The sequence below is a fragment of the Crotalus tigris genome, unplaced genomic scaffold, assembly GCF_016545835.1.
Source record: "Crotalus tigris isolate CLP2741 ecotype Arizona unplaced genomic scaffold, ASM1654583v1 scf7180000024472.5447098, whole genome shotgun sequence".
NCBI classification, from domain to species: Eukaryota; Metazoa; Chordata; class Lepidosauria; order Squamata; family Viperidae; genus Crotalus; species Crotalus tigris.
The window spans coordinates 1,615,012-1,633,264 of NW_024100643.1; the positions used below are offsets into that span (position 1 = coordinate 1,615,012).

The 18,253-nt window shown below is 38.0% G+C and overlaps 1 protein-coding gene across 3 annotated transcripts in view; it reads left to right on the forward strand.

Annotated features, from left to right (window-relative positions):
- Positions 1 to 18,253, forward strand: part of TBX21 (T-box transcription factor 21) — an 81,657-nt gene that overhangs the window by 8,983 nt on the left and 54,421 nt on the right. For 2 of the 3 annotated variants that reach the window (XM_039333306.1, XM_039333308.1), the window contains exon 1: positions 8,976 to 10,050. The exons of the other annotated variant lie outside the window; for it this stretch is intronic. In XM_039333306.1, the coding sequence (XP_039189240.1) occupies positions 9,434 to 10,050 (617 nt within the window). In that variant the 5' untranslated portion in view covers positions 8,976 to 9,433. Of the gene's footprint in view, positions 1 to 8,975; positions 10,051 to 18,253 lie in introns of those variants that run through there. 3 annotated transcript variants of the gene reach the window in all.

Sequence of the window (18,253 nt, forward strand, 5' to 3'; positions counted from 1 at the left end):
CTTCTTTCAGTAAATATAAAAACATAGCATTGAGCATCCTTTTGAGCTTGAAGAGGTGAAACTCACAGAAAGTGTACTTCACTGCTCCTTTTACAGAGACATTCAAACAGATTTATCCTGCCTTGAGTCAGTGGCTCTCTGGATTTCTCAGATTTGGCCCAGGCCCAGATACTATTAACGGATGAATTGCCATTTATTACATGCACGCTGCTAGATTTTTACCTGTAGCATTTAAGATCCACTGGCTTGACAATTTAATATCCCACTATATATGAGATTTTAGATACGAGTAATCCAGGGTTAATCACAGTAAGCGGGATTGGGAATGCTAGGTAGTGCAGTTGTAAAGTATGACTTCGTAAAGCATGATGTCATGTGACTGCACCAACTTACAATGAATTTCTGCAGTTCCAGTCACCATTGTTAGGAAAATACCACAAAGTCATTAGCTGTGATGTCATGTGATTGCCATTTGCAGCCTCCTGAGTTGCCTTTTTGAAAGCCAGCAATGAAGGTTGGCAAATGGCAGTCACGTGACCACAGGATGCTAAGCAATGACACAATTGCAAGCCAAATGCCAAGTGCCTGAATCATGATCATGTGACTACAGGGACACTAGGACAGCCCAAACTGCAAAGACTGGTTTTAAGCCTCTCCTTGTTCGGCCCATCATATATTTGAAGATTCACTGAACAAGTGGTCACTGAGTGATGGCTATTGTATCGCCATATTTTATGTAATCTTAGATATGATCACATTTACAGAGATTACCCTTGTCTGACTTTACTTATGATCTTAAGACTACTTCATAAGTATATTTCAATTCTGGGGATGAATTTTTTATCTACTAGTTTCTTAAGCTAGGTCATTATAGGAGAATATCAACCACTTATGAAAATATTTCTTGTATTGTTCTGAGACCACAATCATGACTAACTGACTAAAATGGTTATCTTTTCTGTGTATGAGGGTCTATTTTTAAAATGGATTTTTTTTTAAATATGAAGACGGAAGACTATAAAAATCTATAGGAAATGCATCTGAAGACACACACAAACCTTTCCTGAAATTCTGGGATGGAGATGGAGATAAATCCATGTCTGTTTAAAAAGTTGTGCAAACAGTAGTAAAGCAATTATTCCTTATTAGTACCTATATAATTAGGGGTGCTGTTTTGCTTTGCTTATATGAAAATGTCCAGACCAGATTACCTTAAACCAGCTGGAGCAGGGAGAGGAGAATTTTAACTCTGAGATTTTTGTGGTTTACTTTCTTTCCTTCCTGGCTGGAAGGCTTGATTACACGAGGTATTAATTACATTTATTTTTATTTTCCTTTGCCTAGGAGAAAGTAAGACTAGAATGAATTAACACATTCTTACATGAAGGAACTTTGTGCTATCGCACTTTCCCCCTCTTCTTAATGAGTTCTCAAGAACAATTTCTTCCCAAATAGGGCAGGAAATTTATGGATAGTACAATGAGAGAGAGAGAGAGAGAGAGAGAGAGAGAGAGAGAGAGGAGAGGGAGGGAGGGAGGGAGGGAGGGAGGGAGGAGGGAGGGAGGGAGGGAGGGAGGGAGAGAGAGAGAGAGGGAGAGAGAGAGAGGGAGAGAGGGAGAGAGAGAGAGATCCAATCTTTTTATAGAATTTGAGGTTCAGACATTTTCTGAAAGAGCCAATGTGGTATCAAGAGCAGAGTTCGAGATGACTCAGTATTCTGCTCTCAGCCACAAAGCTTACAGAGAACAGTAACTGTGTACCCATTACTTAATCTACTTGATAAGAATATTATGACGGATTATAAAGGCAGAAGAGACATGAACAGCATTCTGCATTCTTCCAGCAAGGACACAAGGCAACAAAACAGAAAATATAAAAATAAATCATCCTTTCTATATCTTAGGACCATCAGTTTCAACTCTCATTTTCCCCAGAAAGTGAATAGAATTGTCACAAGAGATAGATCAACAATATCATGAATTCAAAGTCAGAAAAAGCTAAATGACCATTTTACTGTAGACTGAGGAGGAATAAGAGTTCTACTATTCTAAAGCTAACTCATTAAACTTATGTATGAAAACACTGACTCATTTTGAGATGCAACAGGCACCTATCTAGGGACTGGTTTTTCTTTTTTGGTTCTTTTTGCTGGCTTGTACCATGGAATAGCTTAGTAGAAAAATGCATCAGAAAATCTCATTTTATGAATTCACAAGACTCTCTTAGGATGTTGCAGGAAATTCTTTGGTGTCTTTTTTATTCTTGCAATATGCAGCTTGAAATTTATTATACAAGGATAACTCAATCTCTGAAATTTGTTTCTTCTGCAGAATAGATTATGGGTCTAGCCAACCATAAAATTTGTATATGTATGTGCATGTTTAATTCCAGGTATATTGGATTTTCCAGAAATCCTTTAAAAGAGAAAAAAAGATGATGTTGATTTCAACTGAGTAGCATCACCTTCTTTTGCTTGTAGCTCTCATAAAGGACATTGCAATTTCATTGTAACACAGAAAAATATTAACTGATTTTCAGTGCGGATTAGAGACTGAAGATTTTTTAGAATTCTGCATTTCTTCTACAAGAAATCAGAAACTTGGAGGGAATAGCAGATTGGGAGAATTTTGTTTTTCATCTTACACTAGGGGAGAGCATTAATGAGACAGTGTGTGAATGCATGCAGTTGAGAAGAACATAAGATTGCTACTTGAAACACCTTTATTGTCCGGAGAATAGCACAGCATCACAGCTACACCTTCAGCTACAATTTGTTAGAAAATAGCATTCTAGATTGTCTGTGTGAAGTGAAGTGACATGAGGAAGTAGGAGGAGCCATGTTGCTTCTCATTAAAGGGTGTCCCAGCAGTCACTGACCAACAGGAGTTCACAAAATCTAAAAAGGAAGAGCAACACTCATAGTGATGAAAAGACTGCAGCATTCTAATAGAATCCTAATGATTAAGACATTTATTATCAAAAACTTTTAGAGTCCACTCTCTGGGTTATTAAAGTTTAGTTAGCAAGTTCACATGGATCAGAGGTGGGAAAAAAATGCAAGTTATGAGATAATCTAGCAAAGAAAGGCAAAAGATAGCATCTGCAACAATTTGATTAAAGCAGAAAGAATGAGATTGATTATGGTAGCTGTGAAAAAAGTTGTGTTTTCTGATAGTGAAATGCAGTTTTATACACACTCGGACCTCAATGAAATGAGTGAAAAAAATGTATAGTATAGGGAATTATATCTATGTTTATAAGATTAGGCATCTGACTTTGTATAATAGTAATAATAATAACATGAAAGTCAGTTTGGTGTAATGATTAAAGACAATTGGCTACCAATCAGGAGATTGTGTATTCTAGTCCTGACTCAGGCCTGAAACCCTCTGGTTCATCTGGGCCAGTCCTCCCTCTCTCTCCCTCCCTCTCTCTCTCTCTCTCTTTTTCTCAGTCTGAGGACAAAGGCAGTAACAAAGACTTGGTTAAGCAAACTTCGTGTAGTCATCAAAAGTCAAGACTTAAATCATCACCATCATCATCATCCTCATCATCATCCTCATCATCATCATCTAAACTGGAGATTATGTCAGATTAAAATTAGAGAAATATTATTCCCAGAGAAGGATGTAAAATGTGCTTGGTCCCAAACATCATTCTATACCTTAATAGTTTTTTTAAAAATTATTTTTCATGAAATTCTACCATAATATGGAACTTTGGCAGCCTTAATCTGCAGCAAGGGTAATCAAATGCCCTTCATTTCTGATGTTTCTTGTTGTGACAGATTAAAACAACATCCCTTCTGAAAAGAGAATAGGTCAAGTACTCAGTGAGATGGGGAAAGGTTTGAGTCTTTTTCTCAGAAGAAATGAAAGGCAACAGTTTCTCTTTGGTTGGGGGAAAAGTTATGTCTGTCTTAAATGCTGGCCTTGTGTTGACAACTTTCAGTGCCTTTCTGCATGGGTTTTGAAAAAATAAGAGTAAGTTTATAAAAAGAAGCTCTATGCCAAAATCATGGAAATATATGATTCCACTGATGCCAGTACCCTAGTTGCATTGGACTTAGAGTAGGAAGCCCTGTGTTTTAAAAAGGATATGGAGAGGCTGGAGCAGGTATAGAGCAGAACTACAAAGGTGATAAAGAGTGTGGAAATTAAGTCTTAATGAGGAACAGTTAAACGATCTGAGCAAACTTAGTCTGCAAAAGAGAAGACTGAGGAAAGATTGATCTATACAAAAGGGTGTCATGAAGAAGAAAATGTATGGACCCATTCACTGGTAAAACTGAAAATAGGACAGGAACAAAGGATGACAAGAAGGAGAGTTAGAGAGTTGCTCTTGGGAGGAATCTTCTGAAGGTAAGAACTGCTAAGCAGTAGAAAAGTTTGCCTAGATCAGAGGGTGAGCTCCCCATTGTTGGGAAACAACTGAAAGATTAGGTTTGGGGATGGCCTACTAGCAGATTCCTCTACTGAGCAGGTGGCGGACTAGATGATCCTTAAGTCCAATTCATGCATTTTTTATTCCATGATTTACAAAGCAACTATTCACTTCTGGCTGACCATAAATATGACTGACATTTTTCAGGGTAAAAAAAAGTAAAATACAAGAACAAGCAAGCAACTATAAATTTAATTTACTATTTTAAAATGCTTTTGTGAAAAATTTTAAGCCCTTCTCCTTGTGCCTGTGTACAAGGTGAACTTTTTCTGCTTCATGCACTTCAAAGTAGATACCTAAAATTGGACAACACTATATTCAACTATTCACTGTTTTTATATCTGACATTAATGATGGTGGGGGAAAAAAATAAGATCCAATGATTTTTGACTGAATTCAGATGGTAGGTTATTAAGATGTCCTTTCATTTAGGAACATGATCAGTAATTCCAAATACAATTTCCAAAATAATTGCTTATGGACATAAATAATAAAATAATGGGTATTCATTATCCAATAAAGCACAATAGTATTACATTTTAAACTCTGGTATTCTGGTACATTATAAATAAAACTCACTTTGTCGAGATAATTTTCTATATTCTTTCTTCAACCCTTTATATCGGTAATGCGTGGGTGTGCATGCATGTATATGTATATGTATACACACAGAGACAAATAGACAGACGCGCGCGCGCACACACACACACACAAGGCATTCACCTTATTATATTTAAATAGGTTTGGATTTCATTTTAAAATCCTGCAGCATTTGTTTGATAGGAAATGCTAGCCGGATAAAATAAAACATGGTGCCTTGAGATGCATTGGACTACAATATCTTTTATCTCTAGCCACCATGGATTTCTATAGAGTGATGGGACTTGTAATCTAGTGTATTTGAAAGGCAGCAGGTTGGAAGAACCAGTATCTGTGGCTTCAATATATACTTCTGGCACCCTGAAATATCATTTACTTCCACATTTAATGGTTCAAATTTCATTGCTGCTTTGAAGTTGGTTTGGAAGGAGGGGGGGTTGGTTGTTTTGTGTTTTGCTGGTTTTGTACTTGACTTCTCCTTAAGATCTGAGAATAAAACAGTTGCTTTAATGTTTCCTATATCACTTTGGTTTACTTTTCCAAATGCAAGATTCTTATGAAGCACAATTGAGGTTGCAGGATACCGGAAAGGAAGATTTTGCATTCAGGAGCTAAAGGGAGAAGAAAAAACTCCAAACAATTGAAGCTGTGAATGGTCTGAGATGGCTGCTAAACTCTGTCTGATGAGACAATACACAGCTTCCCTGGGGGGACAACTTGGCCCATCAAGTCCACTCTATTTGCAGTTTTATGGGGGGGGGATCATTCCGTTTACATAGGTCCAGACAAGCCTTCCTGGTGGTGATTGGGATGTCTGCAAGGATTTCCTGACCTAACCTGCAAAACAAATTGGTGATGAAAACAAACAGGTGATTGTGAAATCTACTGTAGACCAAAACTGCAGAAATATCTTTGACTGCCAGGGCAGTCTTCCAGGCTTTCCTTATATGACAGGTAGTAGGTGCAGCTTTGTTAATTGTGGTACTTAATAACCCTTGAAACAATCCATTTCTGCAATAAAAGGGAATATTTCATTTGGACAATTTCTGCTTGATATGTAGGTCTCTGCATCATCCTCTGGTGTGTGTGTGTGTGTGTGTGTGCGCGTGTACACACACGCATTTGTTTCTGTGTGTAGATGCTTCCCAAGTGTGCTTTGATCTCAGAAGGAAACTGGACACATCAAATTCCAAGAAACATTAATAACTTTTTAAACAGGAAAAAGACTGGGGGGCATTGTTACATATGACTGAGGAATTATTATTCAAAATGTTTAAAAACAAGGATGATCTCTTTACTGGTTTGCCAATGTGATCTATAAAAGTATACCTTTTTAATGAACAAGGTAGGACACTGTAAAAATGTTTCAAAATTTTTACCAGTTTATCAGAGTCAGACAACAATACACAAACAACAGAAATGACATTTTCTTCCCGTTGCTTTCGGTCAAGCCCACTCAGTCCCTCTGAAACCTTGGATGTCCTCCCCCTCAAAATTGTAAAGAAAATGAAATGTATTTTTTATCCTGGCTACATCTATAATATGTCAGAATATAGATCCAGCATACTCCTCAAAGGGCAAGGTCATCCTAGAACAAACAAATAAACATATCAGCGCAACTCTGTATTCTTTGGAAATGAGGATTTTTCAGAATTAATGCAGGCGTGAAAGAAGAAAAATTATATATTTCTTTTAAGCTGCAAAAAGTCAGATTACCCTAGATGTAAGCATTCCCTTCCTCTGATTGATAAATATCTATGTATATATGTATGTATGTATGTATGTATGTATATGCATGTATGTATATGTGTATATGTATGTATACACACACAAAAAAACAATAGGATACTTTGATTTTCTGGAGATCAGTAAAAAAAGTTAGTAAAGAGTTATTTAGATAATCTCATTTATTTCTGCTGAAATTGATGCTATTAATACAGGCTTCAGTACCATGCTTCTTTTTTTAATAAAAATGAAATTATTACTGAGAATTATTGAATGGAAGAAAAAATATTTTACTGAACTGAATTTAGCTTGGAAATGGGTTTTGCAATGTTATTGATCAATCTAGAAGAAAGAAAAAATAAAACAGTATATGTATAGAGTAGTTTTATCATATTTCTCAGTAATACAAGTCATCTCATTTAGATTTGTTTTGTGAGATTTTGAGTGTAAGGCTTCTCACCTAAATATTTCAAACTTTAAAGAAAGTGTTTTGAAATTCTTTACAGCTGCATAAATTGACTTGATCTGAAATAAGTTTTACAACTTGGCACTGAGGCACGTCTAACCAAATCTTTGGCAACATATAATGTACCTACAATAAGTTGTTTTGCATCTCTCCTTCCCCTAAACACCTGAATCCATCTTTTGTAATTGTGATTGTTGATAAAAATTAAAGTGGCATGGACACTGAAAATGTTCATTTAAAAAGTACTTATCACCACTTATTGCTTCAACTACTTCTAGATTGACTATTTTAAAAACTGTGCAAAAGCAAGATCCTCAAAAAGAGATTTTTTTAAAAAAAAAGATCTATATCCTTCCCATTAAAGCACTGAATTCTTTTTAAATGGGACCAATCCAAGCATTATCAAATTAATCTTTTTAGTATGTCTTTGATCTGACTTCCTTCAGAAGCGATGGAAAATATCAAGTGGATTTCCTGGTTAATCTTAACCCCCTCCCCCTCCTTTTAAATTGAAAGATAATTGGTAGCAATCTACTTGATTATTACTTGATTTTAGGCATTCTATTTAAGCTATTCTATGAGTTGAAAGCTGGTTTGCAGCTTCTTGTGTTGGATTTCTTACGGACAGGCAATAGGCACTAAATGTCAAAACAACCTTGTGCCTAGGCCATGCTCTCTGTACACATTTGTGCCCAGACCAGGCTATCATTAGTGAGCAAGTATATGCTTATATACCACAAGTATGCAACAGTTTCAGGATAAGGACCCATTTGGCCTTTAAATGTTATTCTGAAGGCTGCTTTTTAACAATTGGAGAGGGTAAACTGAAATTAAAATATTAAAGTGATTGATAGCCACATGTTTAATCCCTTTTCCTTCCACAGTTCAGAAACAGTGTTTGGATAGGTTCTGTGAAAGGGTGGAACTTACAGCTGAGGGCTTTCCACAGAATCTCCTTTATGATCATTGTACTGTGTGTACATCTTGTCCCTTTCTTTCCATCCACTTGAGAGCTTTCGTTTTAGAATAATGTTAAGACTGAATGAGAAAGCAGTGTGGAAAGTTTGTGGATTCTGACTTTTGAATAAGAGCGTAGTGCGAAGGCCTGTCCAGGTTCTTGATGAGATATTGCAAACCTTGTGAAAGAAGGGCATGTGTGGGGATTAGACAGAGCTGGGACAAGGAAAATTCAGGTTCAAATCCTCATTCAGCAAGCAAACCAATCAAGGACAACAAGGTCTTTCCAATCTGTCAAGCTTGATGTTGAAATGGAGATTGAGGAGAAATCCTCTAAGGTGGTGGAAGTCTAAAAGTTGAAGTCTACAGTCTTAAGGTTGCCAAAACTAAGAAGTCTCTATTTCATTACTGCTCTTCTCTAGTGTATTAGAGAAAACGTGAACTAAAAATGTAATAAATAAACACATTCAGTTGGCATTATACTATTTTTGACTGCAGAAGCAGTCCACAGCAGGACTGTGGAAGCAAGCAAAATGGGCCCCCTCCCTCCCTGTTGGTCAGAAGATGCAGATCAATTTTCTGCCGCTCGCGATGGAAACGGGGACCGGCGGGCTGAGGGGACCCGACCACATCCATTCAAGTAATAGCGCCGCTCGTCGTTGGAAGGGAAAGGCAGAGACGGAGGGGCGGGACTTAAAAACTCTCCCCAGCCAATGGAAGAGAAGCTGTTTGTCTTTCTTTTAATAGGAGGCAGATCGAGAGCGCAGTTTTGGGAGGCAAAGAGGATGGATTGGCGAAGTAGCGAAGAAGTGATTAGTGCAGGAAAAGCTCCGCCGAGTCTTCAGAAAAGTCCTGAGGAAGAAATCCGGCGCGACCAACTGTGATCTTGACTCTGCCGTTCCCATTATCAACCGGATCTTGACATACGCGCAGCAAAGTCGCGAAAGTTTTCTCGCTCTCTCCAAACTCCGTTAACTATACCGGAGCAAGTCGGGATTTTAAGAAGACGCAGCCGTGAAATTGACTAACTGGCCTCGTTGACCAGGAAAGTGTTTAAGCGTGCGCTGACGCGTCTTTTCCAGTCTGGAGGAAACTCTAAGCGCTCCAGCGCTTCCTCAGGACTTTCTGCTTTCCGCCCTCTCCATCTCAAAACTTTGTTTTCCTCTCCACTCCCCCTTCTTTCCGCCGCTTTACCTGCCGCCGCTCCGAGCCGCGAATCTGTCCCGTGAGTCTTTTTCTTCAATGGGCGCCTTGGATTCAATTAGCGGAGGACCTGCCAATCCGACCGCCGCTGCCCTTACGATGCTGAACGGGGCAGAGAGCCAAAACTTTGCCAAGGAGCCTCCGGACCTCCAGGGAACCACGACCAAAGACTCGGGCGGTGGGGGCGAGCTGAAAATGGGAGCCCCCCAGGACCGCTTCTACTACCCTGATCCCCCCTTGCAGGAAGGCAGCTGTAACTTAGGGCTGACCTATGGAGGCCCGATGGTGCAAAGCGCTTTTGCGGGGAGCGACCCGGCCTCTTCGGGCAGGTTTTTGGGGCCAGCAGCGAACAACTGCTCTTCCTACCGAGGTCAGCCTCCCCCGCCTATCCCAGCGTCAACTGGTCCCGCCGGGAATCCTAGCTTCTCGGTCTCAGTTGGCGAGCTCTATCCTAGCGCCGGAGATCTGTATGCTAGCGCGCCCGCCGGAGAAGGCTGCTACTCGACGGCGGTCCAACACGTGTTCCCGCGGGCTCCTCTCTATCCCGTGCCGGGCTATCAGGTCTCCGGAAAGATCCAGATGGTCCTCAACAACTATCCACTCTGGGCCAAGTTCCACAAGCATCAGACGGAAATGATCATTACCAAGCAGGGCAGGTGAGCCACGCGAGGAGACGCCACGGCTGGCTGGCTGGGGCTGGGCCGCGGAGAACGGGGGGGGGGAGGGAGAGGAAGTTACCTGAGGCTTCGAGAAGGGGGCAAGTGGGGCTCCCTCCGCGAAGGAGGAGAAGAGGGGAGAAGACCCGTGCTTTTTGCTGAGAACTCCAATCCCAGACAGAAGAGGAGCCCGGGATGGGGAAAATCTTGTCTTACAGGCACCAGCTGCCTGTGCGTGCGCTTGGCTGCGAAAAACAGGTGGTTGGCCTGGCAGTTTCTCTGCAGGGCTCACCGAGCAGGGATCCCAAGGACGAGGATAGCGATCCTGATAATTTGTCCAGATTTTTGTAGCCGAGGGAGGACCAATCAGACAGTCCAAATGGCTTATTTCAGAGAAGGAGAAAGGCAGAGAACATTAAGATAAACATTTAAATATTTCAGGGGTGAATTCCCTTCCCATTTGCAGTTTAGACTCTTATCATTCTGGAAGAATCTGTGCTTCTTGTAGAAACTTTTCCTAAACCTTGGTAATATAGGAAAGTTATTTTCCAGTAACCTGATGCCTTCCAGGTAGATGATCAGCAACTTTATATATATATATATTCTTCAACCACTACCCCCATGAAACATATATATCCAGGATTAATAATATTTTATTATAAACATTGCTAACAAGTTTTAGGAAGGCAAATCTGATGTGTCTCATCCGCTGTCAAGCACTATGCAGGGAAGTTAAAAGATGTGACTGCTCTCCTGGGACCCCAAATAGTTTTGTAGCCCCAAGTAATAACTTACACTGGTTTGTTATTATTTCTGTTTAATAACAGAGTAACTAAGGCAAGAAAGCTTGTAACTTTTATTTATTTATTTTTACCTTAAGAAGCAATAGTACAAGGGAAACTGAAAAGGGGGACAGAAAAAACATTTTGGTGCTTAGGAGAATATGGTTTTTGTTCCATGGCTTAGTTTTTTTATTTTTATAAGCAGCATGAAATGAATTTCAATATTTTTCCCTTATCAGAGCTTCCCAAAGTGAAAAAATAGTATAAAAACTATGCTATTAAAAAAAAAGTATGTAGGCTATGCCTGAACAAAGTATCGCTCTGTGTGTGTGTGTGTGTGTGTGTTTTAAACAGTTCTCTTGTTTTCTATGGGATATAATTTTTAAAATCAATTTCAACTAGTACTTTAATCAACTGAAGGTTTAATTAAATATTGTTGATAGTTTAATTCCTAGTTACAGATTCCTTTCTCTCCATTTCAGGGTATTTATATGCTAGTTAAAAAAAGAAAGCTTTAGCTGATTAATCAGTGAGACCAATTTTAATGAGTGTCACTAAGAGTTAGAGGCACATCTGTTTATGTTTGTTTTCATGAGGCTATTTTAATTCTGGTATGCTACTGTAAGAGGGAATAAAAATGAGATTAAAAATGAAATGTGGATTTATAGAGATATTATTAAAGATGCCCTTATATTACAGATTCACTTATTTTAATTGGTGCTCTTATTTCTTAATTTGAGAATTACCTTATACTTCCTTCAATAACCAAAATGTGCACTAAAGAAAGAAATAACATTACTTTGGTTTTCCATTGATTATAACTAATTGAAATTGTATCACTATCTAATTGTCTGGGAAAGAACACAACTTAATTAAATAAGGTAACTTCTGAACAGAAATATGTAGGACCATTTTGTAAATGAACTAACAATGGTCAGATAATAAAAACAAATGTAAACTGGATTAGTCACATAGTCTAAAAAAATGTTCCTGATACCAGCACTGAAATTTCATTAAACCAGAAAATTTGGGTGTGTTGAGTACTGGATTCTCCACATAAGTATAAGGAAAAAGAAGAAATATCAGGATGTCTTATAAGTTTCTAACATGTAGCAGAAAGAACACTGTAATTATGGAATCATTCATATCAGACATAGCATTGCAAATACAGAGAAAAATCAAAAGTATGAAAAATGCAAAGAACAAATGTCACAATACATTTCTTATAGTTGAGAAGCATTTTATTTTACATGTGGAATCTTAATTAAATTTTGACAGTCATTTCTCTATGGACCACCTTTTTTGAAATATTACTCAGTTGTCCACAGTTGGATGCAATTATTTATAAATTGCTTTAAACTACTTTGACCTTAGTAGCTTACAGTTGTTCTGAAAAGCTCAGAATAAGTGATGCAACTTATACTGTGGCTACTTTAAAAAAAACAACTTCAAAGTGATAGAGAAAGGTAGTCTATGAATTGACCAAAAGTTCTTAAATCATCAAATCCTAATTTACACAGTTCTAGTTTCTACATTTTCCCACTTGACATAAAAAGTGTTAAAGTTGCTTTCTTGTGGTGTTTGTGGGCACATATTTGTCAAAACACCTTTATAAATCGTGGTTAAACATGCAACTAACCAATGATCTCCCAGCACAGAGCTAGGAAAATATATACTTTTTTTCTCATGTGAATATGTCAGCTGGCTTTTTAGTTGGGTCAGAAGAGAGATCAAATTTGATTGTTAAGATATAGCTTGATTCTACAGAGAGCAAGGGCACGTGACAATATAAACAATAAAGAAGCCAAGTATATATGTTTACTTTATTTGAACTTGATTATGGAGAGACAAAGTTAGTTTAGCTTTCTGATCTGTTTTCTAACAAGTCATAATCTTTGGAATATCTGAAGTAAGTGCCACATGCCTTGGAGAAGTTGTAGAATATATTTCTTTTATCCTGAGGAACTACAGAGGGAATGAAGGATGTACTGCCAAGAAATCTTTTTCTAGAAATGAAGCTCTGAACATACCCGCTTGCTCTCATACAAACATGTCTTGGCATGTATACAAACATGTCTTGGCATCATTATTTACAGAATGGCAGGGTTGGAGAGACCCCAAACCATTCCAGACATATGGCTACCCAATCTTTTCTTTAAAACTTCCGGTGTTGGAGTACCCACAGCTATTGGAGGCAAGCCACCCCACTAATTAATTGTTGCCATTGTCTATGTTGTACTTTGACTTCATCTCATCCATCCCCATGACTGAGGCAGACTTAAGTCATCCTAAGTAGTCTCTCCCAGCCTGTTGAAGGTTTGTCTGCCACTTCATTGTGAAGAAGTTAGGCGATTGCACTGACTTGAAACAGACACTATAAACAGGGTAAAATTGGAAATGAAGTCAGCAAATGCTATACTCCTTGCCAATTCAAATGTGGCTAAATTATAACTTAGGAACAGGGAAAGGTCTATACCAGTGGTAGCGAACCTATGGCACGGGTGCCAAAGGCGGCACTCAGAGCCCTCTCTGTGGGCATGCGCACCATCGCTGGGTTTTATAAAATCTTTTCACTTTAGGCCTCTGCCACCATGTACAAAAAAAAAGGTTCAATCAATTAGTCAAGTTTAACTTCTAGCGGGGGGGGGGATGATCTTGCAAGTTGAAATTGATTGATTGAACTTTTTAGTCCCACCCAGTCTGCTGTCACCACCGCAGCCATGCCCACCCAATGGGCCACACCCACCCGGCACCCAATGATGCATAAATGGGTTTTGGGTTGAAGTTTGGGCACTCGGTCTCTAAAAGTTTCACCATCACTGGTCTGTACTGTACTATACTATACTATACTATACTATACTATACTATACTATACTATACTATACTATAGTGGTTGACTAAGGCAGTAATTTTGGGGTGCAGCAGCAAACTCATCCTGTATATTTATTTATATAATTTTAATATTTAAAATATCAATTTGTATATATTGTTTTTTAACTTTGTTGTATGCTGCCCAGGGTCTTTTGACTGTGAAATGGACAGCTATAAAAATATGTTGTTTGTTTGTCAAATTTAGGTAGTTGTCTATCTAACCAGCAAAATTCTGGGCTGTGAACAAAAATAAAAACATGGATCTATTGCAAGGAGATTATTTTCAAGATATATTTTTTTTCTTCTCAATTATATAAGGCTGCCAAATCAAAGCAGCAAAACTCTGACAGACCATTAGAGGGCAGCAAAGAGTTGCCATATTCTGTACTTTCCTCTGGCCAGCGGATGAGGCTTATTCATTTCATTAGTGGAATAGTATTTGTCCTTAAAACAGAATTCCAATCAGAAGATAATTTAGGTGAAATTCTCTCAATTGGTGTCTTGCATTTATTTAGTAAAGAGTTGGCAATGGGTATATCTGAATGGCTTTTCTTGCATTGTCACCCTGCTTCTCACAAGACAATAAATTCCAAGGCAAAGTGCGATCACAGAGATTCCTCCCATTGATTTTTAATTCAAATAGCATGTTTGGGCTCTTGGGGCAGTGGACTTCAGTGAAAAAATATGTGCAATAGCAAATAATTATAGCCAACAGAAGTTTCTTCTGCTGACTCCAAGAAGGGAAATTCAGAACAAACTTTTAAGGACCATAAACAGAGCAAATTAAATAAGTAATGCACAGGAAGTGGTGGAAAAAAGGTCAGGCTAAAACATCTGGAATAAGTGCAGATTTTACTGCACTTCTATCGGTCAAAATGCACAGTACTTAAGGATTATCTAGTAATTCTGGTTTCTGAGAAAGGAGCATCTCTTCATAGACCAAACCACCCTGATAACTGTCATCATCATCATGCCTATTGGTTACCCTTTCGTGACATTGTGTTTAAATTTTAGAAATTGGAGGTGGAAGAGGGAGGCATTTCCTATGCACAAATTCAGTTTGTGCCTGTGTATAAGTCAAAGATTACACAGAAGAACGGCTCTGTATTTTGAATAAACCAGAAAAAGATGTCCCTTTTGAAGCACAGATTGGAGAAGATGTTGGGGAAGAGAAATACGGGGTGGAACATATCAGAATTGTATTGTTATAGTTGCATATTCAGTCAGATATTTGGGCATTTTTATTCACCTTTCCAGTTGTTCTCAAGGACCTGAGAAAGGTAGGTGCTATTCTTTGATGATGTTCAAAGTATTGTAGCATGATGTAAGTTGTTCCAAGTAAATCTGCCTTTTGCAACTGACTGATGGTGATTTTATCAATGCTGATGGTGTCCAAGCGATATTCCATATATTTTGGAATTGCACCCTATGTGACTATTGTTATTGATATGCTCTATGCCATATTTGTCATAATTATTCTATTTATAACTCTTTGTATTTTGTGATTTTCTCCAATTCTTTTGCTTCCATTCTGCTACTTTAAATATTGGAATGTCCGCTATCCATTTTTTTGTCTTTCTCATCAACAGTTGTTAAATCTTGGATGTTGTGTGGCTGTCGCTTGTCTGTTTGAATTCTAAAGTCCAGAATTCACTGGACTTTAGGACTTTTGTGCAATCAAAAATAGTCTCTCTGTCCCTTTCGTCAACTTTCCTGCTATTAGCCATCACTAGCTATTTATTTGCCTATTTGTTTATTAATTAAATTTAAATGGCACCCATCTCATAGGAAGTGCTCTTATCTGCTTTGCTTGCAAGGTTTTCGGTGTATTGGCCATATGATACTTTGCCTTTTCTTTTCTTCATTTGGTTTTTCTTGTAGGCCAGTTGATCTCTTTGGTATTCAGTAAACCTTCATGGTATTCTTTGTACTATAAGTTCAGTGCATCTTCTTCACTGTTAGATATTCTTCCAATGCCCTTTTTTTTCTTCAGTTGTTTGGTGTACTTCCCCATCTTGGCTCCTTGGTAAGTAGAATATGTCACTGTGGGGATGAAGGGCATGATTCATTGTCCTTATTTTTAGTATGTGTAATTATTATATTATTATGTAACAATGTATTATTATTTCATTTCATGAATGGCATCAGTAAGTAAAGAAGTCACATTTATTTTTTTCTGACTTTTCTGTGTTTCAGTTCTACTTTTGCTTTAAGGGAATTTTTTTTGTGCGTCAACAAAGAACACACTCTGGATATACCTAGTGTACTTATTCAGAATGGGCTAATTGGAAATGATCAGGCCAGCAGAATGTAGGCCAGTGGTGGCGAACCTATGGCACGGGTGCCAACACTCAGAGCCCTCTCTGTGGGCACGCACACTGTCGCTGGGTTTTATAAAACCTTTTCATTTTAGGCCTCTGCCATCATGTACAAAAAAAGAGGTTCAATCAATCAGTCAATTTCAACTACAGTGATGGCGAACCCCACTTATTTATCGCAAAGTGCCAGGGCCGCATCAGCATTGTGGTGTCCTCATGTGGGGGAGGGAGGCGCCTCTGAGTGCCACCTCTGGCATGTAAAAACCTGGGGCACAAAAATGGGCCCATGGTGCAAAAACGGCCGTGCCATGGGGTGCAGATACAAGGCGCTGCACCATGCAAGAACGGGACAGGGCTAGTATCACGCAGGCACTAGCCTCACCTCATTTGCAGCATGCGTGTGCTCATGGCCCCATGCACGCATGCATGCATGTAAAATGCTTCCCCCTCCCTTTTCTTCCAGTCCACCAATCAACAACCTCTGCTCTACCACTGCTACTCGAACTTGCTACTCGGCCGCTTTATCTCCTTTGTGCTGGGTAGGGCTCCTGCTCCGGGCGGCAGTGGTGGCCTGAGGCACCTGCTGCTGGTAGCGGTGGCACGTGTGCCAACAGAGAGGGCTCTGAGTGCCACCTCTGGCACGCGTACCTTAGGTTCGCCACCACTGGGTTACTACTTTCAGAATTCCTAGAACACATTAGTCTGGAAAAGCATCTAACCGGAAGGTTTTGAGATTGATTATTGATTAGGATAATGTTTTGCTGGTTTTTTATGGCTTCACTAGATGAAAGGCCATTTCTGAGCATAAGTCAATGAACTGCTACCCACTTTAAAAGTACTGCATAGTTTGGACATACTGCCTTCTTCCACACGTATTTGCTCATTCAGTAAAATAATTTTCTGAGAGTCTATGATGACTACTTCCTTTAGAAATAGCAACAAGAGAAAGATTTGTTAGTGACAGCACTCTGCATTCCCTCCTCAATATCTGATGTGTGACCTTTGGGAGGCAGGATAAATAGCTCTGTTTAGGCACCTAGATATTATTTTTTCATTTCACTTACTGCTTGTTCGTTATTATTATTTTATTATTATTACTCTGGATTGTTTTGCTTTTCTGAATTTTTGATATACAGTATACCTTGGGATTTCAGTCATTTATAAATCTACATATAATTATTCATTATTATTTTTATGATTATTAATTTGGATTTACTATTTTACTTTTCTGAGTTTTTACTAAGCAGTATATCTTGTGGTTATAATCCACATATAATTATTTCATGATGTTATTTCATGTTTAGAAAGCAAATTGTTACGACTGTTGGGAAATGATATTACTTTCTCATTTTTAAATCTACCAGTATGAAGAGTTTCCTGGATAGATAAGCTTATGATAAGGCCTGAACTAATCAAGAATGAGAATGTTATTCTTATTTTCTTAGAAAATAACTACTAAATAAAATTCTTTGAAAAATATTCAGGATTCATTTTTCTCACTCATAAATAATTATTGTTCAGCTTTTCCCATGCAAGTGTTTGGAAGGTATGCTATCACACACAAGGTCTTTCTGAAAGTAATTGGTCCCAACATCATTTTTTAAAAATTGCCACTGATTTTAGGCCAAACGTATCATTTAACGAAGTGGATAAAAACATTCATTTATATTGCAACATCAACTCAATTAATTGTGAATTCTTTTTTGTAAATAAATGAAATAGAATTCTGGATGCATTGTTTTATGTAGCAAAATTAATTAGACTACAAGCATGGATTTTAAATCACCTCTGAAAAAGTGCTGAAATAGTTTTAACTGTGACCTGTCTGAAAAGTTTGAAACAGCATAAAGCGGCGTTTTTTTCTGCTTTCTTTATATGCAAACTAATACTTTTTAATTAAATGCATAAATTAAAATATTAGGTTAATTGATTATTAATTAATAAATACATAATAAACAATTGAAATTTAATATTAATTAATTGACAGATAATGACTTTTTGAACATGGGATAGTGTTGTAACTGTTAGTACATTATACCTATAACATGTTATTTTATTTATTGCCATATTTTTAAATATATAAATTTGTAAGATTTGAATAGTAAAAACTCTTCTGAAACTTTCTCATTTCTTCCTGAAGCTAATATTTTATGATGGGTAAGGAAATGAAACTCATGATACAACATTGTAGATTTTATTATTAAGCATTGTAAAATCTACTGAATTTTTTTT